This window comes from Salmo salar, chromosome ssa21 (genome assembly GCF_905237065.1).
Source record: "Salmo salar chromosome ssa21, Ssal_v3.1, whole genome shotgun sequence".
Taxonomy (NCBI): Eukaryota; Metazoa; Chordata; class Actinopteri; order Salmoniformes; family Salmonidae; genus Salmo; species Salmo salar.
Window position 1 is genome coordinate 36,074,993 of NC_059462.1, and position 26,927 is coordinate 36,101,919.

At 41.1% G+C, this 26,927-nt stretch overlaps 1 protein-coding gene across 1 annotated transcript in view; it reads left to right on the forward strand.

Annotated features, from left to right (window-relative positions):
* The window catches only part of LOC106582275 (titin), a 186,521-nt gene that overhangs the window by 65,573 nt on the left and 94,021 nt on the right, over positions 1–26,927 (forward strand). Inside the window, exons 60-82 of the mRNA XM_014165183.2 lie at positions 22–96; positions 573–638; positions 884–958; positions 1,210–1,281; positions 1,621–1,746; positions 1,955–2,098; positions 2,518–2,628; positions 2,972–3,064; positions 3,462–3,617; positions 7,553–7,921; positions 8,135–8,485; positions 8,668–8,739; positions 8,846–8,920; positions 9,515–9,550; positions 12,335–12,397; positions 13,867–14,265; positions 14,691–14,960; positions 15,067–15,342; positions 15,435–15,574; positions 15,692–15,818; positions 26,003–26,269; positions 26,368–26,507; positions 26,666–26,792. Coding sequence (XP_014020658.2) covers positions 22–96; positions 573–638; positions 884–958; positions 1,210–1,281; positions 1,621–1,746; positions 1,955–2,098; positions 2,518–2,628; positions 2,972–3,064; positions 3,462–3,617; positions 7,553–7,921; positions 8,135–8,485; positions 8,668–8,739; positions 8,846–8,920; positions 9,515–9,550; positions 12,335–12,397; positions 13,867–14,265; positions 14,691–14,960; positions 15,067–15,342; positions 15,435–15,574; positions 15,692–15,818; positions 26,003–26,269; positions 26,368–26,507; positions 26,666–26,792 — 3,630 coding nt within the window. The remainder of the gene's footprint in view (positions 1–21; positions 97–572; positions 639–883; positions 959–1,209; positions 1,282–1,620; positions 1,747–1,954; positions 2,099–2,517; positions 2,629–2,971; positions 3,065–3,461; positions 3,618–7,552; positions 7,922–8,134; positions 8,486–8,667; positions 8,740–8,845; positions 8,921–9,514; positions 9,551–12,334; positions 12,398–13,866; positions 14,266–14,690; positions 14,961–15,066; positions 15,343–15,434; positions 15,575–15,691; positions 15,819–26,002; positions 26,270–26,367; positions 26,508–26,665; positions 26,793–26,927) is intronic.

Sequence of the window (26,927 nt, forward strand, 5' to 3'; positions counted from 1 at the left end):
ATATTCTCATTGTCTTATCAGCCCCGAGAGTACCTGTTGAGGAGGAGTCTGTCCAGAGTAAGAAGGTTGGAGTGAGGGAGGAAATGACACAAAAAGGTATTGAAAGAATAGCTTTTGTTTGTCTTCGTTTACAGCAATGTTATGGCAAAGTTCATTATCCTGTTAATGTGTGGCAAACATGGTCATAATCTTGTTTGTTTCAATTGGTAAACTTTTTGAGAGCGTGTTTTTGTTTTAACCTTAATGTAAGTTATTGGCAATGTTCTGGCAAAAGAAGTTCATAATCTTTGTTCATGTGTAATTTATTAAACTCCTTGTTTACAGCTTTCTTTCCTTTTAACTGTGTCAAAGGTGTTCCCTGTAATGTCATGCTCAATTTCTTTGCATGTCTTAGTTTAGCCTTGGTTTGTACTGTCAGTATTAATGATCTTTTACTCTTTGCTCTTAAATTGATCCCGCATAGTGGCTTATGTGTTTTTCTGTACTGCCTTCCCCAATATGATGTGCTTCTTGGATGTCCATATTAGATAGAGCTTTGCTACATTGGGCTAACACAGTGAGTGTCTTTAAAGTTTCTGAAGCTCACAAGAAACCAGAGGAGAAGGCTAAACCAGCTGAGGCAGCAGAACCACATAAAGGTATCCAAATATCTGTATTTCTGAGTTGTTTCTTTCGTGTTTAATCTGGTTGATGTGTGTACATGTCGATAATTTACCTATGTTTGTCCCTCCTGTCTACTTTTGCTTGACTGTTTGTCTGCGTAAAGTAACCAACTTCCACTACTGTAAATTACATTAGATACATTTTATTTGTCCCAACACATTAACTCAGTGATAACTTAGCATAATAGGGAAAATTAACTTACTGTGATGATATTTCCAAGTTCCTGAAGCCAAAAAGCCAGTGGAGGAGAAGATAACTGCAAACGTTGTCCCAGAGAAACACCCCTCTCCAAAAGGTATAGTCTTACATCAGAAATGATGCGCTTGTCTAACCATCTTGTCATGCTTGCCACGTATTCATCATTTTCTATTAATTAAAGCAGTGACTTTGTTTTTGTTCATTATTGGTGTGGATTTTTCTTTATTTTCATCAATTTATTAATTTCCTTTAACTGTAATTATTTTGTATTTATTTGAATGACTTCTGTAAATTATATTCTACTCTTTTTATTTTGGTGTATGTAATTGCTCCCTTTCAATATCTTAGAAGAACATGAAGAAGCAAAGAAGCCTGCCCATCAGCCAGCTGAGAAACCTGAACAGGTTCCACTAAAGAAAGGTATACTGTGTTTTCCTAAGTGCTTCAGAAATGCTCCTACTGCTGCTGCTGTAGCTCTTGAATATTTTCTCTTCTTGTCAGTTTAATACATGTCTACACAGTTTCTAAATCTTCTATGCAGGGCTTTCTAACATCGCATATTATTATCCCAAGGGATTGTGTGAATAAGCCTGTGTGACTAAGTTTGTTCACGTATGTCACTTTGTGAATTGCGTTTAGAGAAGTTGTCTCAATCTTACTCTTGGCACACCATTTTATGGCTTTCACTCTTGCACGCACTTTTTGTTGATAGCCCATAGCTTATATTGTTTTTAATGTTGATGTCTGTATTACCTGAAGATGTGGCCCAACCTGCACCCCATGTTGCTGAACCAAAACCAGAGCCTAAAGTTTCACCTGCAACTAAGGTTGAACCTGAACCAAAGCGTGCGCCTATAAAGAAACCAGAGAGTCCACCAACCAAAGGTATTTATATAATGTGTTGTGTGGAAGATTTATTCTCCTCTCTAATGCACCTCTCCTTTGTTTGTGGAATCGTATGTGTTTCTGTATCTAATATCTTTAAATAGCTTCTAACATAGAAGCAAATCTTTCTTTTGTGTCATATGTGTATGTAAAATGTAAGTATTACCTTGGTTAGTGAACTCTAAATCAAAGTGCATGTTACTTTAAGTTCCTGAGGAGGTTAAGAAACCAGAGGCTTCAAAGCCAGAACCAGGAAAGCCGACAGCAGTTAAAATGCCAGAGACAGCCTCTACTCGTGCTACAAAGGAGCCAGAGCCTACTCCTGCTGAAAAGAAGGTCCCATCACCACAAGGTATCAATATTTCTCAAAAGAGAGGCAGCATTCTGAGTCTTTTAAAAATGTTTCTGCTCTTTATACTCTTCTGTTTGTCAGTCCATCTTCGCCTGTCTTTGTCTGACTATGGCATTACAATGTTTAAGACTAGTGTCTCCTCAAATGAGGACGTGTTGCAACCACATTTATGTTTGTCTCATGTATGTATATTTATCTCTGCTGTACAAAATTATTTATTGGATATATCAAGTCAATTTATATGTAATCTGTCACTCTGTTTTGTTTTGGCATAATGGAATCCATATTTGGAATCTGTATTTGTTGTTTTCTGTTTGTCAGTAATATGTCTGTTTTCTGTTTGTCAGTAATGTGTCTGTTTTCTGTACTTTCGTCACAGCACATAGTGTATTCCTGATCATTTGCATGTTCTTTTGAAGTGCCAGAAGCACTAAAAAGGCAGGAGGTAACTCCGCAGCAACCAGCTACCATCCTTCAAAAAGTGGACAGAGAGGACATAGAGCCTCAAATACAACCTGTGCCACAACAAGGTATACTCACTATAGATTGTCAATGCTTCCATTCATGTTTAACTGCTTTCTTCTAATCAACCCCAGCTTTGAACATCTCTGTCTTGTTTTTATCTATGTTCGGTATTTTTTCTAACTTCTACATCACAATGTTATATGAACTCTTTGTCTTTGTAAATGTTTGTGCACATCTGAAAAGTCTTTGCACCAGTTGCTTTATATTGTCTCGTCATAATCATTTTCATACAGTCTTACCACTCGATAGAGTGTGATTTGTGGAATGTCTGTGTTTGAATCTACTGTCTTGAATATCTTCATGTACTGCATATGCATGTTTTTAACAAACTGAAATGTTTTTTTTAAGTTCACGTGGAGGAAAGAAAACCAGAACCTCCAAAGGCTGTCATAAAGCCTGAATCAATTATTGTGACTCCAAAGGAGGATACACTGCAAAAAGGTAGGGATTTATATACTGGCTTATGTACTGTACATACTGTGTACTATGATGTCTTAAGGGTCTTCTTGAACTCTTCTTTAGCCTATGTTTACCGTCTTCCACCGCTCAGTTTTCTCTGTTTGATAGTCTATACACAAGGGCAACACTTTACTTGAACTATCATCATGACGCTGACTTCATGGTGTTAGAATATAACATCCTATTAGACTTATAGTTTATCATAAGTTGTTAAGACTGTTTCAGACATGGGTCATGATATGTTTGTGACCATGTTGACAGTATGTAAAGTGTTGACGATCTCTTTGTCGGATTTGACGTATCTTATGTGACAACACTTCTGTCAATCTTCTATGTTGCCAATGTCTTTTGTGTGTGTGTTGTTTGTGTGTGCTTGAAGTGATGGAGCCCAAACAGAAACCTGTACCTGTTGAGAAGGTACCTGAGAAAATACCTACTGTTAAGGTACCTGTTACTAAACCTAAAAAGGAGATGGAAGAAGAACTGAAAGTTCCAACTTCAGAAATAGAAGTTATGCCACAAAGAAAAGGAACAGGTATTCTAAGTGTTCTGTATGTTTGTGTGTTCAAAATTGGAAAATCTTACTTCACATAGATATTTATAATGGTACGCCAGTACCACTCTCTTTTTAATCTGTGTTTTTTTTTAAGCAAGGTTTGTCTTTATGTTGTGTTTTGTCAATAATTTCTTGCAACCACCATTTGGTGTGGAACTCTTGAAAATAGCTTTAGAACTTCAGATGACTTCCAGTCTTCTGATGGCTGAGAAAAGGAGATCTTTGAAAACTCACAAGTTGCAGGAGGTTTCTTACACGATGGAGAGAGCTCCTCTAATAGAAGAAGTATTTCAGCATGAAGAAGTGTGGCATGCAAATGCAGAGGTATCATACAAAGACAAAGGGGATATATTGGACAAGAGCACTACATTGATGTCACGACAGGAGATTTCAGTAAAGACAGAAGATACCGTACCAGAAAAAGTATTTGTCCAAAAATATAAAAAGTCAGATATGAAACATGAACACTCTGTTAGCGAGGTTTCCAAAAGGAAACATAGAGCTACTAAGGTTCTTACTAGGTCTGATCTAGATGCATATTTACCAGTCAAACAGGATAGATCTGTCAGAGTGTGCGCAACTGGTCGAAGGAAGTCAGGTACAGGAGAGCAGAGATGAGTGAACAGGCACACTTTATTCAGGCAGAGGAAAACAGCCGGATGCAACTGCGTCACAACACTCTGGCCCAAGGAAAAAAGCGATAGCGCACAAATTACACAAATAGGTACAAATAACAAAACCACGGGTTACAACAATACCTGGCGCAAAACCAGCCTGTAGCGACACACACGTAACAAACGAACAATACCACACACAGACATGGGTGGAACAGAGGATAATATACACATAGAGTAATCAGGGGATGTAAACCAGGTGTGCGGGAAAACAAGACAAAACAAATGGAAAACGAAAGGTGGAGCGGCGATGGCTAGAAGACCGGTGACGTCGACCGCCGAATGCCGCCCAAACAAGGAGAGGGACCGACTTCGGCGGGAGTTGTGACAAGATCTCTTCAGAGGGAGTCTCCTGAATTGTCTACAAAAGTAAAAGAAACACTGCTAAGTGTTTACCCTGCAAGTATAGTGTTTAGAGAGGAAGAGGAGACATGCATCAAAACTAAGGGAACTATTTATGTTGATATAATTGAGTTAAAGACAGAAGAGGTTACTATTGAAGATGTACCTATCCATCAAGCAGTTCAATCTATAGAAGAACATTTTGTCCAAAAAGTTGACAAAGATGATACAAAGGGCAGGTTACCTATACAGAAGGATACTGTATCTTTGAAAGTATTATCTGACAAAAAAACAGGACACCGGATTTATTAAAAAATATGAAAATGTTACTGACATGAAACAAGGGAGTGCTAGTATAAGTGAATAAATATCTATGAAAAGGTCTATTGATAGACCGTCGGTAGTTGAGGGTGAAAGCAAGTTAATAGAAACAGGTAAGAAAGTGCAAAGAGAGAAAGCAGACATTGTCAAGAAAAAGGAAATTACCACCAGGGTATCAGAGAAGAAGGATAAGTCAGGCAGAAGACAGGAGATCTCTGTTAGGACAGACAATAGTTCTCCACGAGAAGCTTCTACCCAGGAACATGAAGAATACACTTTGAATCAAGAGGTATCTGTTATGGATGTTTCACAGAATAGAAAGAGAGCCACAGATAATATTTTCCCTAAACCAACAGATAAACATGCTTCTTAAAGTACATCTAGCCAAGAAGGTTTTTCTCAACCAGTAGAATCCATAGAACCAGTAGATTCTTCTATCAGAGTAGAATCATTAAGGCAAAACATCTAAAATCTTCAAGTTGATACAGGAAAGGACAAAATACCTTTGTCAGAAGGTTTCTCTCCCAAAAACCTGGCGTTGCCCAAAGAGAAAGAACAGGGATTAGTTTGTACTGAAGAGATAACTTGTACAGTTGAAGACTTCAAAATAAAGAGATAGGAATTTGAGAAAGACAAAACTTCCAAAGTAATTCCATCCACGGAGGAAACTTTTGAGAGGACTCTTATTACGGGAGAGGAAACCACTGAAGAGATACCCCACACAGTTGAGGACAATCAAACTAAGAAACAAGTAGTTGAGAAAGGCAAACCTGCCAAAGTAACTCCATCCAAGGAACAAACATTAGACAAGAGACTTACTAAGAGAAAGGAAACCACTGAAGAGATACCTCTTAGAGTTGAGAACTTTGAATCAAAAAACAGATACTTTAAAAAGGAAAACCTGCCAAAGTAATTGAATCCAAGGAAGGCACTGACAAGATACCTTCTATGAGAGAGGAATCCCTCGAAGAGATACCTCTTATAGTTGAGAACATCCAAACTAAGAAACGGGTCACTGACAAAGGAAAACCTGTTAAAGTTATTCTATCTGAGGAGGAAACTCTTGTCTCACAGAAGGAGGACAATATATCTTCAAAAGCCTCGCCTTCAAGAGGTATACTAAGTAAATGTTACATGTTTCATCTCATCATTATTGCAATCGTCTGTCAGCAAAATCAGACAGCAATTCCATTTTATGCTTAGTTTGAAATTAAACTTTTTTTTGCCAAGTATTGATCATCACGTTTCTTCATTCCAGTGTTTGCCATCCCATATCAATACATCCTTTGATGTGGTCAAAATACACAACTCCTGCACCACTCTTGCGTCTGTTTTGTGATTCTATGTTGTTTCTGTGTATTTTTTGTGTATCTTTTGTGTTCTCCATTTGATCACTTCTTTCTTTGGTATTTTCTTGGTGCTCGACTGCTTACCCCAATCTGTAGTATATTGATCTTGACCATAGTATAATTTTTTTTTCAAGAATCAGGAATGAAGAAGGAATCACCTCCACAGCCTGTTGAACCACTTACAAAGAAAGTGTCTCAGCTAGAAAATACTGTTGTTGCTGAAGGGGTGAAAGAATCTGAGCCATTTGCAAAGAAAGTGGCTAAACCAGAGTCTAAGCCAGAAATCAAGCTAGAGTCCAAGCCAAAGAAGAGGGTTATTGCTGAAAAGCCTGCTGAGACACTTGTAAAGAAAGTGTCTACGCCAGAGTCTACGCCAGAGTCTAAGCCAGAGCCTAAGCCAGAGGCTAAAACAGAGCCTAAACCTAAACCAGAGGTTAAACCAGATCCTATGCCAGAGTCTAAACCAGAGGTTAGGCTAGAGGCTAAGCCAGAGAAGAAGGCTGTTATTGAAGTAGGGGTGAAAGATTTACCACAGCCCGCTGAGCCACAAGTGTTAAAGCCAGAGCCTAAGCCTAAACTAAAGGCTAAGCCAGATCCTAAGCCAGAGCCTAAAGCAGAGGTTAAGGCAGTGCCTAAGCCTAAACTAGATGCTAAGTCAGAGCCTAAAGCAGAGGTTAAGCCAGAGCCTAAGCCTAAACCAGAGGCTAAATCAGAGCCTAAGATAGATGCTAGGAAAAAGCTTACACCTGAGAGGAAGGCTGTTACTGTAAGGGTGAAAGAATCACCTCCAAAGCCTGCTGAGACACTTGTAAAGGAAGTTACTACGCCAGAGAAGACAGTTATTGCTGATGTGGTGGAAGAATCACCCCCAGGGCCTGTTGAGCCACTTGCAAAGAAAGTAGCCAAACCAGAGTCTAAGCCAGAGACCAAGACAAAGAAGATGGCTATAGGTGAAGAGGTGTCTCTTTCAATTAAAGAAGATGTTTCTCCTCAAAAAGGTATAACCAAGGCAATCCTTCAAATACAAATCTTCACTCTTGCATCACTCTTAAAATCTTGCTTTTCGGTCTGTTGTTTGTCTGTATGTTTTGTGTTTGGGATATTTTCTTTTTTTCTTTTTGTATGTTTTCTGTATGATCACATCTTTCCTTGGTACTTTATTTGTGCTCTACTGCTTACCCCAATCTGTAGTGTCTTGGTTTTAATCATAAAATAACTTTATTTCAAGTACCAGCAAAGAAGAAGGAAACACTCCCACAGCCCACTGAGCCGCTTGTGAAGGAAGTGCCTAAGCTAGAGAAAACAGCTGTTTCTGAGGAGGTGAAAGTAACACTTCCAAAGCCGGCTGAGCCACTTGTAAAGAGAGTGTCTTCGCCAGAGTCTAAACCAGAAAAAATGAATGCTGAGGAGGTGAAAGAATCACCTCTTAAGCCGGCTGAGCCAATTCCTGAAAAAGTGCCTAAGCCAGAGACGATGGTTATTGCTGAGCTGGAATCACCACCTAAGCCTACTAAGCCACTCGTAAAGAAAGTGGCTGAGCCAGAGACTAAGCCAGAGAAGAGAGCTATTCTTGAAGAAGATATTGTTCCCAAAAAAGGTATAACAAGAAAACCTGAAATACAAATTTAAAATCTTGCATCACAATCTTTATATTTTGTGTGTTATGTTTGTGTCTATGTTATGCATGTTTTACGTTTTTCTCTGTGTGGTGTGTGCTCTGTTTATATTTGATAACATCTTTCTCTGATACTTTCTTAGTGGTCCAATGCTCTGTAGTATCGTGATTATGACCATATCATTATATTTCAAGTTCCAGCAAAGGAGAAGGAATTAGCTCCAAAGCCTGCTGAGCCTCTTGCAAAAAAAGTGCTTAAGCCAGAGAAAACAGCTATTGCTGAAGAGGTGAAGGAGTCACCTTCAAAGCCTGCTGAGACACTTCTTAAGAAATTGTCTTCGCCAGAGTCTAAAGCTGAGCCTAAGTCTGAGCCTAAGCCAGAGAAGAAGGCTGTTGCTGAGCCTCCAAAGCCAGCAGAGCCACTTCTAAAGAAAGTGTCTAAGCCAGAGTCTAAACCTGAGCCTAAGTCTGAGTCTAAACCAGAGAAGAAGGCTGTTGCTGAAGTGGTGTCTCTTTCAAGTGAAGATGATGTTGCTCCCCAAAAAGGTATAACAAGGCCAATCCTTGCTATCCTGTCTGTTATGTTTGTTTGTGTGATGTATTTGGGATATTACATATTATATATTATGTGTCTTTGTGTGTTGAAAACATGTTTCTTCTCAGTGGTTTAATGCTTACCCCCAACATGCAATGTCTTGATTTTGATCATAGTATAATTTTATTTGAAGTACCAGTAAAGGAGAAGGAAACATTTCCAAAGCCCACTGAGCAACTTGCAAAGAAAGTCAGCCCTCTTGAAGGTACATTTCAGTTAAATGTTTGTCCTTTATTTTCTTAAAGTTCTTTCTATACATTCGTGAATGAATGCTTCTTGGGCAAATCTAAATCTTAAACACTATTTTGAAGCACCTCGAGAGAAAAAAGCTACAGAGGAGATAAAGCCTGCCATCCAAGAGCAAGAACAAGACAATATAAAGCCAGGTATTCAGCAAAGAATGTTACAAATAATCTGGATATAAAATCACAAACTAATATCCTATTAATATTCTGAATACCATACCATCCAAATAAAACCAAGCATGCTTTCTTCGACCTTATTCTAGGCATTGAGGGTTGAGGCTAGTATATTTGGCTTGGGTTTCTCCAAGTCACTTAACAACAGGTTTTAGTGTTAATTTCATTCAACAAGAATGTTACCTCTTCATTTCACAAAGCATTCCTGTTTTTTGTCTGTCCTTTCTATAATATTGTATGTGCATGTTATACTATTTAAATCAGGTAGGTGCCACCTCTAATCTCCTTCTCAGCAATACTGGGGTTTTGTATGTCATGCCATTTTGTTTGTCTTAACTAAGTTCTCATCCTGAAATGTATTAATGACAAAAAATGGGAGCATGTAATATATTCCCTCATTTATATCTTCACTCTTATAGAAAATGATTGCGTTGGTTTCCTCAATCATATCTCAATGTCCTAACCGTACATGATACATTGAGGCTTGTATCACATATATCTTCAAATGTATGTTCTTAAGTGGACAATTTTTTAAAAACTTTTCTATAATTGTCCTGCTAGGTGAAGGCAAGCAGGCACCAGGACCAGCTAAGAAAGGTATGATGAATAATTGTTTATTCTTAATTTATAATCCCATTTCCCTATTCCTTGCACATAAAGAAATATCCAGCTCAAACTTTTAAATATCTAGTACTATTGTGTACCGTGGCATTGTTGTTTTCTGTGAATTTTGTTTGTTTCTTTGTTTGTTGTGTGTTGTGTGTCTATTGTTCAATGTGTAAAACCTCAGGGTTTGAATGTTTTCTGGTGTGATGTTTTCAATGTTATTATCTTGTTAAGTGAGCTGTTATGTGCAATGTGAAACCTTTGCTGCAGTTCTCCGACAAAAAGCTAAAATTCACATTGAGGAAGAAGAAAAACTTGTCCCGCCAACCTTGAAGAAAACAACCAGGATATCCAAAGACGTGGAGCAAGAACAGGATATTATATCACTGAAGAAAGTACCTTCAGTCCCCTTTGAAGATCTGCCAGCACCACTGAAGAAACCTCCTCCAAAAATGACAAAGCATACAAACCAGGACTTTGAAGAGAGAGTGTATGATGAAGGTGAAGTAACAATATCTGAAAGATATGAGGCAGAGAAAATAAGAAAGACCGATACAATCAGCAATATACCTGATGGAGCTAAAGTAAAGACACCTAAAGAAAATGAACCAAAAGACTCAACTGAAGACAAATGGTCTCGGAAGACCATTCCCAGAGATGAAAAAGAAGAGGACAAAATTACTTTGAAGCAAACTCCCAAGGGGGTGAAAGAAGAGGCACCAACAGACCCAAGTTTAGCCCGAAAGAAACTGTCCAGATTACCATCAGATGAAAAAGAACAAGAAACTGTGAAGTTAAAACTGTTCCAAAAATATTCTAAAGCTGCGACCGTTGAGCCAGAGAAGGACAAGGACAAAGAATCTGTGGTTTTCAAGAGAGGTGAGAGACAACCAAGAGATGAAGACATTAAAGAACCTGTTGATTGTAAGAAAGCTGATAGAGTTCCTAGTGCTAAAGAAGAGCCACAGGCAGTCAAATTAAAACCATTGGCCAAAGTTCCTGAAGATGAACAAGTCCGGGATTCTGACAAACCACTGACAAAGGTGAAAAGGATTCCAACACAGGAGCAAGAGAAGGAAGATGTTAAATTGAATCCATTTTCAAAGTCACCTAAAGCCGACACTGAAGCTGTGAATCCTGAGAAGGAGCCTGAGACAAAAGAAGCTGAAAAAAAACCTCAACAAGAGTCAAGTCCTCCAAAGACAGCACCCGTAAAGAAAATGGAAAAGAGTCCTCAAGTGGAAAAGCCAGTACAGTTAAAAAAGGTTGATCGCGTGCCAAGAGAACCAGAGGACAAAGAAGACAAACCTTTAAAACATGAAGAGACACTTAAGAAAATGGTGGAACTGAAAAAGACTCCTTCACCTAAGGTTGAAAAACCACAAGAAATAGAAAAAAATACTATGGAGAGGAAGCCCAGGGCAGAAAGGACCAAAAAGCAGCCCAAAGAAGTTTCACCAAAAGATTCATTTGAATGTGTTACCCTAAAAAAAGTTCAAAAGAAATCACCACAAGAGAAAACTGATGGAGCATCACCGAAGAAGGTGCCAGGAATGAAAGAGCTTTCCCCCAAAGCGGTACAGTTACGAAAGATCTCCACTCAGCTGGAGGAGGAAGTCTTTGAGGAGGAGCCAGAGGTTGAGGAGGAATCTGACAATGAAGGTTGGGGATGGGAACTTGTCCCTCGTGATAGTTCTGGGTCCACAGAAGACTGGGGAGAGGAAGGTGATGCGCTTGAAACCCCAGGAATGCCAAGACAAGGTGAGATGAAGACTGCAGCAAATCAACATTAATGGCTCAGAAAAAGTCCTTCACCCCAAATAATCTCCATCCATTTCCATCAACAACAAAAATGTATGTTCTACATGTTAATGTTTGTCATCATTCCGTATTGTTTCTTCATGTCGATAATTTTCATCAGAAAAAGTATTTTATCCCAAACAATCTTCATCCATTTCCATCTTATTCTATGGGATGTTTGTCATCATTGTGTGTTGTTTCTCCATGTCAGTCTCCATGTTTGTGTTATTTGTCTGTTAATCCATGTAAAAAGCACATATTTAGCATGTTGTTATTCTACATGGTATTTGACATTGTGTATTATATACCCATTTCCCATCATCCATTGTCAATTTGTCTTCATCATCACCCTTCATCTTTATTTATCTCACCTTATTGTGTGTACAATTGTAAGTAAAAATATTTACAAGGGATTTGAATGTGATCTGTCTTCACGTCGTAGTCGTTCGAAATATTATAAACAGATGGAAGGGATTTTACAAGGGATTTGAATGTGATCTGTCTTTACGTTGTAGTCATTCTAAACATCTTAATCAGATGGAAGGGATTTTACAAGGGATTTGAATGTGATCTGTCTTTACGTTGTAGTCATTCTAAACATCTTAATCAGATGGAAGGGATTTTACAAGGGATTTGAATGTGATCTGTCTTTACGTTGTAGTCATTCTAAACATCTTAATCAGATGGAAGGGATTTTACAAGGGATTTGAATGTGATCTGTCTTTACGTTGTAGTCATTCTAAACATCTTAATCAGATGGAAGGGATTTTACAAGGGATTTGAATGTGATCTGTCTTTACGTTGTAGTCATTCTAAACATCTTAATCAGATGGAAGGGATTTTACAAGGGATTTGAATGTGATCTGTCTTTACGTTGTAGTCATTCTAAACATCTTAATCAGATGGAAGGGATTTTACAAGGGATTTGAATGTGATCTGTCTTTACGTTGTAGTCATTCTAAATATCTTAAACAGATGGAAAGCCAGCAGAAGAAGCAGGTGCAGGTAGAGGTGCAGGCAGAGGCAGAGGCCTCAAAGGTAAGACTGTATCCATGTGAAAATAATAGCTTTTTTAAAGTGCTGCGTTAGCACACTACTCTTTTCCCGCATAGTATTTTTCAAGCTTATTCTCTTTCTTCACAGAGTTGTTACTGTAACTAAATTTGAAAGGTTTACATTATAATGACTGTTCAAACTTTAAAACGTGCAGACAGGTTAAACTTACATTTCTTGTCAATAGCTTTTTAATATAATTTATTCTACTTAAACTATTAAGATTTTTGTCCTTCCCAAAACCTTCAATATTCTAAACCTCTCATAATTCAGCAATGACATCCAACATTCTATTCACTGTGAACACTAGCTTTTGAAAGAAGTTAGCTACTTTGACCACTTTCCCAACAAGTTGGACAAAAACTCAGTGTATGAAATCTTTGTCTCATTCAGTGCTTTACAAATAAGCAATCAGAATGTAATGTGGTCTGTGTTTAGCTTGTGTAGAGGAGTCAGGCGCAGGACAGCAGATATAAGTAAATAAATGTAATTTACTCAAAATAGGCAAATACAATACAATAACGCAAGCCCACATAACGGACCGTAAAACATACAAAGAATCACTCACAAAAAAACATGGGGGAACAGAGGGTTAAATAATGAACAAGTAATTGGGGAAGTGAAATCAGGTGTGTAATACAAAGACAAAACAAATGAAAAGTGGATCGGCGATGGCTAGAAGGCCGGCGCCCGAACAAGGAGAGGGACCGACTTCGGCAGAAGTCGTGACACAGAATATAAATATATTCTAGAACAATTTTAGTAGCCGCATCAGCTTCTTTCTTTTGGTGCTAGTTCTAACAAAAATAGTTGCTATGCAGGCTGGCTAACATTCCCTTGCTAGCTAGCCAACTAAATAAATTATTCATTCTTCATAATAAGGAAGCTATCTTACTGTCTTGCATATTACAGTAGTAAGGCTAGCAGTTAATACAGTAGCATTTGCTGTTGTATCTAGCATGTTGAAAATTAAGCAAGGATGAGAGTTAATGACAACAGTGTCGCTACTGGTCAAGTCCAAGTCCAGGTCTGAGTCACCAATTGTTGCGTCCGTGTCACTGGGGGGCAGTGGATGCGCATTGATAATTCAAATGGAACTGGCATTTGCCATGGATTATTGTGAATAACAAACGCCTATCAACCAATCTGCATCCATGATCCAAACCTCCATTTTAGAAAGGCTACTATCCCACTACTATTTATGATACAGTCATTAGCCTGATTCTACTACACTAGCCAACATTTTTCAGCACTAGCCAGCCTCTAACAATTTAAACTTCTAAACTTCTTCCACTATCATAAAAAATACTTTTGGACAGCTGACGCAGCACTCACATTTTCTATTAGGAAATATCATGGTAAGTGTAAAAAAATGTATTAGTTTGAAAATGTTAATACTTAACTGCTGTAAACATGCTAAACATCTAATCTGTGTAATTGTGTCTAAATTGTAGCAGGCAAAACTCCATCCCCTGGTGAAGGCAGGGGTAGAGGACTGAAACCCGGTGGTGGTGGAGGAGACAAACCCCCAGATGCTAATCCTTTTGGATTCCAGCTCAAAGCAGTTCCACTGAAGTTTACGAGACCACTCAAAGACATAGTGTTACAAGAAGGGGATGCTGTTGGTGCATCTGCTACGTTTGAGTGTGAAGTTTCACCTTCTACTGCTGTAACTACATGGATGAAAGATGGCAGCAACCTAAGAGAGAGTCCAAAACACAAATTCACCTCTGATGGCAAAGATCGCAGACTGGCTATTATTGACGTCCAACTGGTGGACACTGGAGAGTACACTTGTGTTGCCAAGCTAGGCAACAAGGAAAAGACAACAACAGCCAAACTCATTGTTGAAGGTATTTCAGATAATTTTCTTAATTGAAAGAATGTGAATTATTTCCATTATATAAGAAATTACTAATAATTAATTAATTATGTATTTATAAGAATCATATTTCTGTACAAAATCATGTAAACCACTGAAAAGCTGATAACAATTAATTTCCAGGTGATGTAGCTTAAATAACGATTGTTTACTTAATGTCATGTTTTATATTGTCATATAAAAATGTATACCGTATAACTACACAATTTGATGGAGAGTACTCCCCTTTTTGATAAAGGATTCCGTAATCTATGTAGCTTTTGTCACGTTTAAGTTGTGCTTATAATTATATGTATATATTATTGATATGGGTTGATGCATTTTATCTTTATTTTGATGCAAATAATTTGTATGCACATTTTCATGTAAATAATGACCTAATACTTACCTGTTCAGAACTGCCCGTGAAGTGGGTGAAAGAGCTGGGTGAGGAGACGTCGGTCCTGAAGGGGCAGCCTTTGTACCTGAGCTGTGAGTTGAACAAGGAGAGAGAAGTGACCTGGATGAAGAGTGGTAAGGTCCTCAAAGTAATCGCTGGAAAGGTGGCCATCAACGTTATTGGAATGCAACAAGCCGTTACGATCCAGGACATGGGAGATGACGACGCTGGAATCTACGCATGCGAGTGTGAACTCATCAGGACTAAAACAACTGTCAAAATCATTGGTATGTAGAGAATTCCCTAAATAAACCGTTGACACTTATCAACAATATAAATATACTGAATCTGTTAGTCTACATACGAAAACTGATTACAAATAAATGTTTACAGAAATTGTCAGAGACTGGTTGGTGAAACCATTGAAAGATCAGCATGTGAAACCCAAGGCCACTGCCACTTTCAAATGTGAGCTCTTCAAAGAAACCCCCAACTGGAAGTGGTTCAAAGGCAACGATGAGATTACAAATGATCCAACTGACAAGACTGAGGTCAAGAAAGAAGGCAAAGTCCTGACTCTCACAATAAAGAATGCACAGCCTGAAGATATTGCAGGATATACCATGGAGGTTGAAGGCCACAGATACACAGCTAACCTGACTCTTGGAGGTTGGTTGCACAATCACTCATATCTTGTATAGTGTGGAATCCAGTAAGGCTACCTAGTGAATGCTTATTATATACTTTTGATATTTTTACAGAACGTGAAGCTGAGATCTTGAAGCCTCTCTCAAATTGCGAAGTGGTCGAGAAAGAGGATGTTACATTTGAAACTGAGATATCTGAAGAGGATGTGCCTGGAGAATGGAAACATAAAGGGCAGGTCTTAACAATATCACCGGTAAGACTTGTCTTATAATTTGACTGTAATATTTGCACGAACACTAAGCGTAACCACCATTTTTAGAAATGTTGAACAGTCTTTGATATCTGTTTTCTTTTTATTGTGCATTTTCAGACATGTGAGATCAAAATGGAGGGCACTAAACGTTTCCTTACTCTGAAAAGTGTTCCACTGGACGCGTCTGGTGAAGTGTCTTATACAGCTCTGAATGCTGTCACTAGTGCTGTGCTCACAGTCAAGGGTAAGCAATTGTTCCAAGAGCACAGTATGTATGTATGTATGTATGTATGTATGTATGTATGTATGTATGTATGTATGTATGTATGTATGTATGTATGTATGTATGTATGTATGTATGTATGTATGTATGTATGTATGTATTTGCATTATATATACAAAAGTATGTGGACACCCCTTCAAATTAGTGGATTTGGCTATTTCAACATCAGCTGTTGCTGACAGGTGATAAAATCAAGCACGCAGCCATACAATCGCCATAGACAAACATTGGCAGTAGAATGACCTTACTGAAGAGCTCAGTGACTTTCAACGTGGCACCGTCATAGGATGCCACCTTTCCAACAAGTCAGTTCGTCAAATTTCTGCCCTACTTGAGCTGCCCGGCCAACTGTCAGTGCTGTTATTGTGAAGTGGAGACGTCTAGGAGCAACAACGACTCAGCCGCGAAGTGGTAGGCCACACAAGCTCACAGAACAGGACCGGCGAGTGGGTAGCGCTTAAAAATCGTCTGTCTTCGGTTGCATCACTCACTACCGCATTCCAAACTGCCTCTGGAAGCAACGTGAGCACAAGAACTGTTCGTTGGGAGCTTCATAAAATGGGTTTCAATGGCCGAGCAGCCGCACACAAGCCTAAGATCACCATGCGCAATGCCAAGCGTCGGCTGGAGTGGTGTAAAGCTCGTTGCCATTGGACTCTAGAGCAGTGGAAATGCGTTCTCTGGAGTGATGAATCACACATCAGCATCTGGCAGTCTGATGGACAAATCTGGGTTTGGCAGATGCCAGGACTACACTACCTGCCCGAATGCATTGTGCCAACTGTCAAGTTTGCTGGAGGAGGAATAATGGTCTTGGGCTGTTTTTCATGGTTCGGGCTAGGCCCCTTAGTTCCAGTGAAGGGAAATCTTAACACTACAGCATACAATGACATTCTAGACGATTCTGTGATTTCAACCTTGTGGCAACAGTTTGGGGAAGGCCCTTTCCTGTTTCAGCATGACAATGCCCCCGTGCACAAAGCGAGGTCCATTTAAAAAAATGTATTTCACCTTTATTTAACCAGGTAGGCTAGTTGAAAACAAGTTCTCATTTGCAACTGCGACCTGGCCAAGATAAAGCATAGCAATTCGACACATACAACAACGCAGAGTTACACATGGAATAAACAAAACATACAGTCAATAATAAAGTAGAAAAAAAGAAAACAAAAAAGTCTATACAGTGAGTGCAAATGAGGTAAGTTAAGGGAGTTAAGGCAATAAATAGGCCATGGTGGCGAAGTAATTACAATATAGCAATTAAACACTGGAATGGTAGATGTGCAGAAGATGAATGTGCAAGTAGAGATACTGGGGTGCAATGGAGCAAGATAAATAAATAAATACAGTATGGGGATGAGGTAGATAGATGGGCTGTTTACAGATGGGCTATGTACAGGTGCAGTGATCTGTGAGCTGCTCTGACAGCTGGTGCTTAAAGCTAGTGAGGGAGATATGAGTCTCCAGCTTCAGTGATTTTTGCAGTTCGTTCCAGTCATTGGCAGCAGAGAACTGGAAGGAAAGCCGACCAAAGGAGGAATTGGCTTTGGGGGTGATCAGTGAGATATACCTGCTGGAGCGCATGCTACGAGTGGGTGCTTCTATGGTGACCAGTGAGCTGAGATAAGGCGGGGCTTTACCTAGCAGAGACTTGTAGATAACCTGTAGCCAGTGGGTTTGGCGACGAGTATGAAGCGGGTGCCAAAACAACGCGAGCGTACAGGTCGCAGTGCTGGCAGGTGCGGGCAGTGATCGATTGAATAGCATGCATTTAGTTTTACTTACATTTAAGAGCAGTTGGAGGCCACGGAAGGAGAGTTGTATGGCATTGAAGCTCGTCTGGAGGTTAGTTAACACAGTGTCCAAAGAGGGGCCAGAAGTATACAGAATGGTGTCGTCTGCGTAGAGGTGGATCAGAGAATCACCAGCAGCAAGAGCGACATCATTGATGTATACAGAGAAGAGAGTCGGCCCGAGAATTGAACCCTGTGGCACCCCCATATGGACTGCCAGAGGTCCGGACAACAGGCCCTCTGATTTGACACACTGAACTCTATCAGAGAAGTAGTTGGTAAACCAGGCGAGGCAATCATTTGAGAAACCAAGGCTGTCGAGTCTGCCAATAAGAATGTGGTGATTGACAGAGTCGAAAGCCTTGGCCAGGTCGATGAATACGGCTGCACATTAATGTCTCTTATCGATGGTGGTTATGATGTCGTTTAGGACCTTGAGCATGGCTGAGGTGCACCCGTGACCAGCTCTGAAACCAGATTGCATAGGGGAGAAGGTGCGGTGGGATTCGAAATGGTCGGTAATCTGTTTGTTAACTTGGCTTTCGAAGACCTTAGAAAGACAGGGTAGGATAGATATAGGTCAGTAGCAGTTTGGGTCTAGAGTGTCACCACCTTTGAAGAGGGGGATGCTTTCCAATCTTTGGGAATCTTAGATGATACGAAAGAGAGGTTGAACAGGCTAGTAATAGGGGTTGCAACAATTTCGGCGGATCATTTTAGAAAGAGAGGGTCCAGATTGTCTAGCCCAGCTGATTTGTAGGGGTCCAGATTTTGCAGCTCTTTCAGAACATCAGCTATCTGGATTTGGGTGAAGGAGAAATGGTGGGGGCATTGGCGGGTTGCTGTGGAGGGTGCCAGGCAGTTGACCGGGGTAGGGGTAGCCAGGTGGAAAGCATGGCCAGCCGTAGAGAAATGCTTATTGAAATTCTCAATTATAGTGGATTTATTGATGGTAACTGTGTTTCCTAGCCTCAGAGCAGTGGATAGCTGGGAGGAGGTGCTCTTATTCTCCATGGACTTTACAGTGTCCCAGAACTTTTTTGAGTTTGAACTACAGGATGCAAATTTCAGTTTGAAAAAGATAGCCTTACCTTTCCTAACTGCCTGTGTCTATTTGTTACTAACTTCCCTGAAAAGTTGCATATCCCGGGGGCTATTCGATGCTAATGCAAAACGCCACAGGATATTTTTGTGCTGGTCAAGGGCAGACAAGTCTGGAGTGAACCAAGGACTATACCTATTCCTCGTTTTACATTTTTTGAATGGGGCATGCTTATTTAAGATGGTGATGAAGGCACTTTTAAAGAATAACCAGGCATCCTCTACTGACGGGATGAGGTCAATGTCATTCCAGGACAGCCCGGCCAGGTCGATTAGAAAGGCCTGCTCACAGAAGTGTTTTAGGGAGCGTTTGACAGTGATGAGGGGTGGTCGTTTGGTCGCAGACCCATTACGGATGCAGGCAATGAGGCAGTGATCGCTGATATCTTGATTGAAAACAGCAGAGGTGTATTTGGAGGGCGAGTTAGTTAGGATGATATCTATGAGGGTGCCTATGTTTACGGATTTGGGGTTGTACCTGGTAGGTTCATTGATAATTTGTGTGAGATGAGGGCATCAAGCTTAGATTGTAGGATGGCCAGGGTGTTATGCATGTCCCAGTTTAGGTCACCTAGCAGCACGAGCTCTGAAGATAGATGGGGGGCAATCAATTCACATGTGGTGTCGAGGGCACAGCTGGGGGCAGAGGGTGGTCTATAGCAAGTGGCAACAGTGAGAGACTTGTTTCTGGAAAGGTGAATTCTTAGAAGTAGAAGCTCGAATTGTTTGGGTACAGACCTGGATAGTAAGACAGAACTCTGCAGGCTATCTTTGCAGTAGATTGCAACACCGCCCCCTTTGGCAGTTCTATCTTGGCGGAAAATGTTATAGTTAGGGATGGAGTTTTCAGGGTTTTTGGTGGTTTTCCTAAGCCAGGATTCAGACACGGCTAAGACATCCGGGTTGGCAGAGTGTGCTAAAGCAGTGAGTAAAACAAATTTAGGGAGTAGGCTTCTAATGTTAACATGCAGGGAAACCAAGGCTTTTACGGTTACAGAACAAATGAGAGCACCTGGGGAGTGGGAGTGGAGCTAGGCACTGCAGGACCTGGATTAACCTCTACATCACCAGAGGAACAGAGGAGAAGTAGGTTATGGGTACGGCTAAAGACTATACGAACTGGCCGTCTAGCACGTTCGGAACAGAGAGTAAAAGGAGCAGGTTTCTGGGCACGATAGCATAGATTCAAGGCATAGTGTACTGAAGGTAAGGTAGGATGTGAGTACATTGGAGGTAGACCTAGGCATTAAGTAATGATGAGAGAGATATAGTCTCTAGAGACGTTTAAACCAGGTGATGTCATCGCATATGTAGGAGGTGGAACAACATGGTTGGTTAAAGCATATTGAGCAGGGCTAGAGGCTCTACAGTGAAATAAGACAGTAATCACTAACCAGGACAGTAATGGACGAGGCATATTGATATTAGAGAGAGGCATGCGTAGCCAAGTGAACATATGGGTCCAGTGAGTGGTTGGGCAGGCAGGGGACATGGCGATTCAGACAGTTAGTAGGCCGGTGCTCACAAGCTAGCAGTTAGCAGACCGGGGCTAACAAGCTAGCAGTTAGCATTCCGGGTTAGCAAGCAAGCAGTTAGCAGACCGGGGCTAGCAAGCTAGCAGTTAGTAGACCGGGGCTAGCAAGTTAGCAGAAGGGCCTATGGGGGACGTCGCGATGGAGGTAAGTCTGTTTTTGCCTCTTCGTGCGGTGACGTCGATAGACCAGCAGTGGTTTGCTGACTAGCAGTGGTTTGCTGACTGATAGCTGGTAGGTAGTCAGCTGGCTAGTTTCAGTTGAGGGATTCCAGATCCGAAGTTAATAGAAAGGGTTTAGAAAAAAAAACAGATCCACGCCACATTGGGTGAGGCATGTTGCAGGAGAGTATTCAGAAGTTGAGGTTTAGGATTTTTTTTTTTAAAGATATGCGAAGAAAAATATATTAAAAGATATATACAAGGGACACGACAAGACAAAGACGTCTGACTGCTATACAGAAATGGTTTTGTCGAAATCGGTGTGGAAGAACTTCACTGGCCTGCGCAGAGCCCTAACCTCAACCCCATCGAACACCTTTGGGATGAATTGGAATGCCGACTGCGAGCCAGAGCTAATCGCCCAACATCAGTGACGACCTCACTAATGCTCTTGTGGCTGAAAGGAAGCAAGTCCCCACAGCAATGTTCCAACATCTGGTGGAAAGCCTTCCCAGACGAGTGGAGGCTGTTATAGCAGCAAAGGGGGGACCAACTCCATATTAATGCCCATGATTTTGGAAAGAGATGTTCGACAAGCAGGTGTCCACATACTTTTGGTCATGTAATGTATGTATCGATGATGTTATGCATGTATTGACAAAGAGAGCCTCATTCGTACCTCCCGGAAATGGAAATGGACTTCACAGTCCTCTTAAAGGGCATGTCTGTACCTGAAAAGAAACAGGCTATGTTTCGAATGTACTATCACAAGGGATGTGCCTGAAGTCATGTGGTTAAAGGGGTCAGACACCATTAGTACATCAGACAAAAAATATGAAATAATCAATGATTGAATAAAACATATGTTGGTAGTAAACAACGGTGAGTTTGATGATGAGGGAAATTACAGTATAGAAGCCTTGGGCAAAAATTCTACCTCTACACTCACTGTGTTATTAGACTTGACACCCTTTGAGGGGTTTTTGTTTGATATCATCAAAAGTTGTGATTCATTCATTATTTCGCGAGTTGAAATCCTTTTCTCTTAACTAAGTCCACTATGCACTCACCTAACATAATATAAACTCAGCAAAAAAAGAAATGTCCCTTTTTCAGGACCCTGTCTTTCAAAGATAATTCGTAAAAATCCAAATAACTTCACAGATCTTCATTGTAAAGGGTTTAAACACTGTTTCCCATGCTTGTTCAATGAACCATAAACAATTAATGAACATGCACCTGTGGAACGGTCGTTAAGACACTAACAGCTTACAGACGGTAGGCAATTAAGGTCACAGTTATGAAAACTTAGGACACTAAAGAGGCCTTTCTACTGACTCTGAAAAACACCAAAAGAAAGATGCCCAGGGTCCCTGGTCATCTGTGTGAACGTGCCTTAGGCATGCTGCAAGGAGGCATGAGGACTGCAGATGTGGCCAGGGCAATAAATTGCAATGTCCGTACTGTGAGACGCCTAAGACAGCGCTACAGGGAGACAGGAGGGACAGCTGATCGTCCTCGCAGTGGCAGACCACATGTAACAACACCTGCACAGGATTGGTACATCCGAACATCACACCTGCGGGACAGGTACAGGATGGCAACAACAACTGCCCGAGTTACACCAGGAACACACAATCCCTCCATCAGTGCTCAGACTGTCCGCAATAGGCTGAGAGAGGCTGGACTGAGGGCTTGTAGGCCTGTTGTAAGGCAGGTCCTCACCAGACATCACCGGGAACAACATCGCCTATGGGCACAAACCCACCGTTGCTGGACCAGACAGGACTGGCAAAAAGTGCTCTTCACTGACGAGTCGCGGTTTTGTCTCACCAGGGGTGATGGTCGGATTTGCGTTTATCGTCGACGCAATGAGCATTACACCGAGGCCTGTACTCTGGAGTGGGATCGATTTGGAGGTGGAAGATCCGTCATGGTCTGGGGCGGTGTGTCACAGCATCATCGGACTGAGCTTGTTGTCATTGCAGGCAATCTCAAAGCTGTGCATTTCAGGGAAGACATCCTCCTCCCTCATGTGGTACCCTTCCTGCAGGCTCATCCTGACATGACCCTCCAGCATGACAATGCCACCAGCCATACTGCTCGTTCTGTGCGTCATTTCCTGCAAGACAGGAATGTCAGTGTTCTGCCATGGCCAGCGAAAATCCTGGATCTCAATCCCATTGAGCACGTCTGGGACTTGTTGGATCGGAGGGTGAGGGCTAGGGCCATTCCCCCCCAGAACTTGCATGTGCCTTGGTGGAAGAGTGGGGTAACATCTCACAGCAAGAACTGGCAAATCTGGTGCAGTCCATGAGGAGGAGATGCACTGCAGTACTTAATGCAGCTGGTGGCCACACCAGATACTGTCTCTTACTTTTGATTTTGACCCCCCCTTTGTTCAGGGACACGTTATTCCATTTCTGTTAGTCACATGTCTGTGGAACTTGTTCAGTGTATGTCTCAGTTGTTGAATCTTGTTATGTTCCTACAAATATTTACACATGTTAATTAAGTTTGCTGAAAATAAATGCAGTTGACAGTGAGAGGACGTTTCTTTTTTTGCTGAGTTTAGGTATGAGGCTCAAATTTGAATTGCGACTTCAGGACCAAACTGAGAAGGAAGGTAACACTGCTCAGTTTGAGCTTGAGCTCTCTCATGAGAATGTACCTGTGACATGGTACAAAAATGAAGTAGAACTCCATGTTAGCAGAACCGTGCTCATCCATAGTCGTGGAAAGAAACACACGGTAGAAATCAAGGAGTTGACTCTTGATGTTATCTGCCAGGTTAAGGCAGAGGCTAAAGGAATTCTCTCAATGGCAAAACTGACGGTGATAGGTAACCCCTGCTTTGTTGCTTCATTCAAATTGTTTGTCATTCAAGGATTTGTCCCATGCTACAGTACATAAATACAGAATGCAAAATCAATCAAATGTATTCATAAAGCCCTTTTTACATCAGCCAATGTCACAAAGTGCTGAAACAGAAACCCAGCCTAAAACCCCAAACAGCAAACAATGCAGATGTAGAGGCACTGTGGTTACGAAAAACTCCCTTGAAAGGCCAGAACCTAGGAAGAAACCTAGAGAGGAACCAGGCTCTGAGGGGTGGCCAGTCCTCTTCTGGCAGTCCCGGGTGGAGATTATAACAGAACTTGGCCAAGATGTTCAAATGTTCATAGATGACCTGCAAGGTCAGATAATAATAATCACAGTGGTTGTACAGGGTGCAACAGGTCAGCACCTCAGGAGTAAATGTCAGTTGGCTTTTCATAGCCGATCATTCAGAGTTAGAGACAGCAGGTGTGGTAGAGAGAGGGTCCAAAACTTCAGGTTCGGGACAAGGTAGCACGTCCAGTGAACAGGTCAGGGTTCCATAGCCGCAGGCAGAACAGTTGAAACTGGAGCAGCAGCATGACCAGGTGGACTGGTGACAGCAAGGAGTCATCAAGCCAGGTAGTCCTGAGGCATGGTCCTAGGGCTTAGGTTCTCCGAGAGAAGAGAGAGAGAAAGAGAGAGAGCGAGAGAGAGAGAGAGAGAGAGGGAGAGAGAGAAAGAGAGAAAAAGAGAGAGAGAATTAGAGGGAGCATACTTAAATTCACACAGGACACTGGATGAGACAGGAGAAATACTCCAGATATAACAGACTGACCCTAGCCCCCCGACATATAAACTATTGCAGCATAAATACTGGAGGCTGAGACAGGAGGGGTCGGGAGACACTGTGGCCCTGTCCGACGATACCCCCGGACAGGACCAAACAGGCAGGATATAACCCCACCCACTTTGCCAAAGCACGTCCCCACACCACCAGAGGGATATATTCAAAGTCGAAGTCACTCTGGACTGTGAACTCAGCAACGATGTCCCAGACATGTGGTACCATAATGAGACTGAAATGAAGATGGTAACCATAAGGGCTGAAGCGAATCGAAGAATGTTGTCCATCAAGAAAGTGGAGGGCTGAGATAAGGGATAATACGTATGTGTTTGTGGAACGGACAAAACCATGGCAAATATTAACATTGAGGATAAGCAATTACAAATGTTTGTTAAGTAACAAACATTTATTTTGAGAACGTTCTTGCGGTTTTCTTGTAATTGTAATGTTCTCCATCCTGACTTGCAGCTCGAGATATAGAGATAACTCACCCAATGTATGATGTTGAGCTCTTTGAAGGCAAGACCGCTCATTTTGAGGAAGAAATCTCTGAAGATGATGTCCATGGCCAGTGGTAACTGAACTGAGAAGTCCTTACTCAATCCCCTGTATGTTACATTGACCAAATCATTCTAACTGTTGTTTGACCATTCTACCATTCATACCATTCTACCATTCATATCCATTACGTGATCATCCATTCACATCCTTTACGTGATCTTGAAATATTACAATGAAACAGCCTATAGAATTCTCTTCCTTTCTCTTTTCCCCTCACATTTCCGGGTTGGGTGCCCCCAACCCGGACATGTGGACTATTTTCTATACAAATTTTGCTATAATTTATAGGACATTGAAATGATAGAGGAGGGTGCAAAGCACACATTAATATTATACAACCTCAAGGCCCCCTTGTCAGCGGAGATTCTATTTACAGCTGCTAATGCTAAATGTGTTGCTAATCTGAAAGTGAAAGGTGAGATTTTTTGGTTGGTGATTTGATAATGTAAATGTGAATATTTTCAGCGGTGGTTCTCTACGCATTGCCATGATGCCACATTATCTCTGTTTCCTTCTGAACTACAGAGAGTCCAATTACATTTGTCACACCTTTGAGTGATGTACAAGTGTATGAAAAATATGAGGTCAGATTTGAGTGTGAGGTGTCCAGAGTGCCTAAGAGCGTCCGTTGGCTCAGGGGATCTCATGAGTTGACAGCTGATGATAAGTTTGATATTACCCATGAGGGAAAGAGACACACTCTGGTGGTCAAATCTGCTGCATATGAGGATGAAGCTAAATACATATTTGAGGCAGAGGACAAGAGAACCACTGGCGAACTAGTTATCCAATGTAATCTGAAGAAATGTTTCTGTGCTTCCTGTTTAAATCCTGACTCAATTCATTACAAATAACTGAAATTGATCTTCTCACGATGACAATGATTGAATTTCTTATGAATTGAATGTCTTATCAGGAATTCGCCTTGAGTTTGTGAAGCCCATTAAAGATGTCACTGTCAAGGAGCGCTAGACAGCAGAGTTCAGTATTGAGCGCTAGACAGCAGAGTTCAGTATCACATGACAACATCCAGGTCACCTGGTACAAGAACAATGTGTGTTTGCATCCCAGCCAAGTTGTGCACATGTCAGACGATGGCAAGATGCACAAATTGACCTTCAAGGGGGTGTCCATTGATGACACATCCATGATCAAAGTAGAGGCCATGGACAAAATCTCAGAGGCCATGCTCACAGTTCTTGGTTAGTATATCGTTAAAACCCTTGAAACGTTCAATCAAAATAAATCTATAGAATCTGTAGATGGAAATAAGCCGTTGTCGAAACTTAAATATCACACACACAACTCATCATGGTTTCTTTTTCATCAACAGAGGGAAAGCCTTACTTCACGACAAAACTGCATGACTACTCAGTCACTGAGAAAGATGAACTGACTATGGTTTGTGAACTGAGCAAGCCCAATGCAGAGGTGAAATGGTTCAAAGGTGACCAGCAAATCACTTCCTCCAAGAATGTGGTCATCAAAGCCGATGGAAAGAGGCGTATGCTGATCATTAAGAAGACAGAGAAAGCCGACATTGGAGAATACACCTGTGATTGTGATACGGACAGAACCACGGCCAAGCTCAACATTGAAGGTAGCCTTTAGTGTTTTTAGCTCAGCATTTGAGGATTGCAGTATATATTTTATTTCATTTATACAAACACTTGAGTTGTCGTTGTGTTTCTTCTACAGATCGTGACATTAAGTTTGTCAGGCCCCTGTACAGCGTTGAAGTGACAGAAACTGAAATCGCCAAGTTTGAGACTGAGATCTCTGACGAGGATGTCCATGGTCACTGGAAACTCAATGGAGAGGCCCTTCATCAGTCTCCTGTAAGAAAAATATCCACTTCATTATGACTACATACAGTAATTGGACATTCCTTAGTAAATTTCCTAGCGGTTGAGGAGACAGATAAGTAAAAGAAAATAGCTGGTATGTATAATTTGACGAGGATAACTTAGTAACTGTTAGTGTATTCTCTTTCAAGGACTGTGAGATTAAGGAGGAGGGTACAAGGCATGTCCTTATCCTGTACAACGTTCGCAAGGATCAGGCTGGAGAAGTTGACTTCCAAGCTGGCAATGCTAAATCCAATGCTCAGCTTAGAGTTAAAGGTGAGAATGATTTAACACATACTCACACATTTATTTGACAATGAGATAAGCACCTATTTGTTAAAGTCACACTCTGTAAAATATGCAAGTAGGCCACCAACAAAACGTTTGATCAGTTCATTTGTTTTTGGTGGG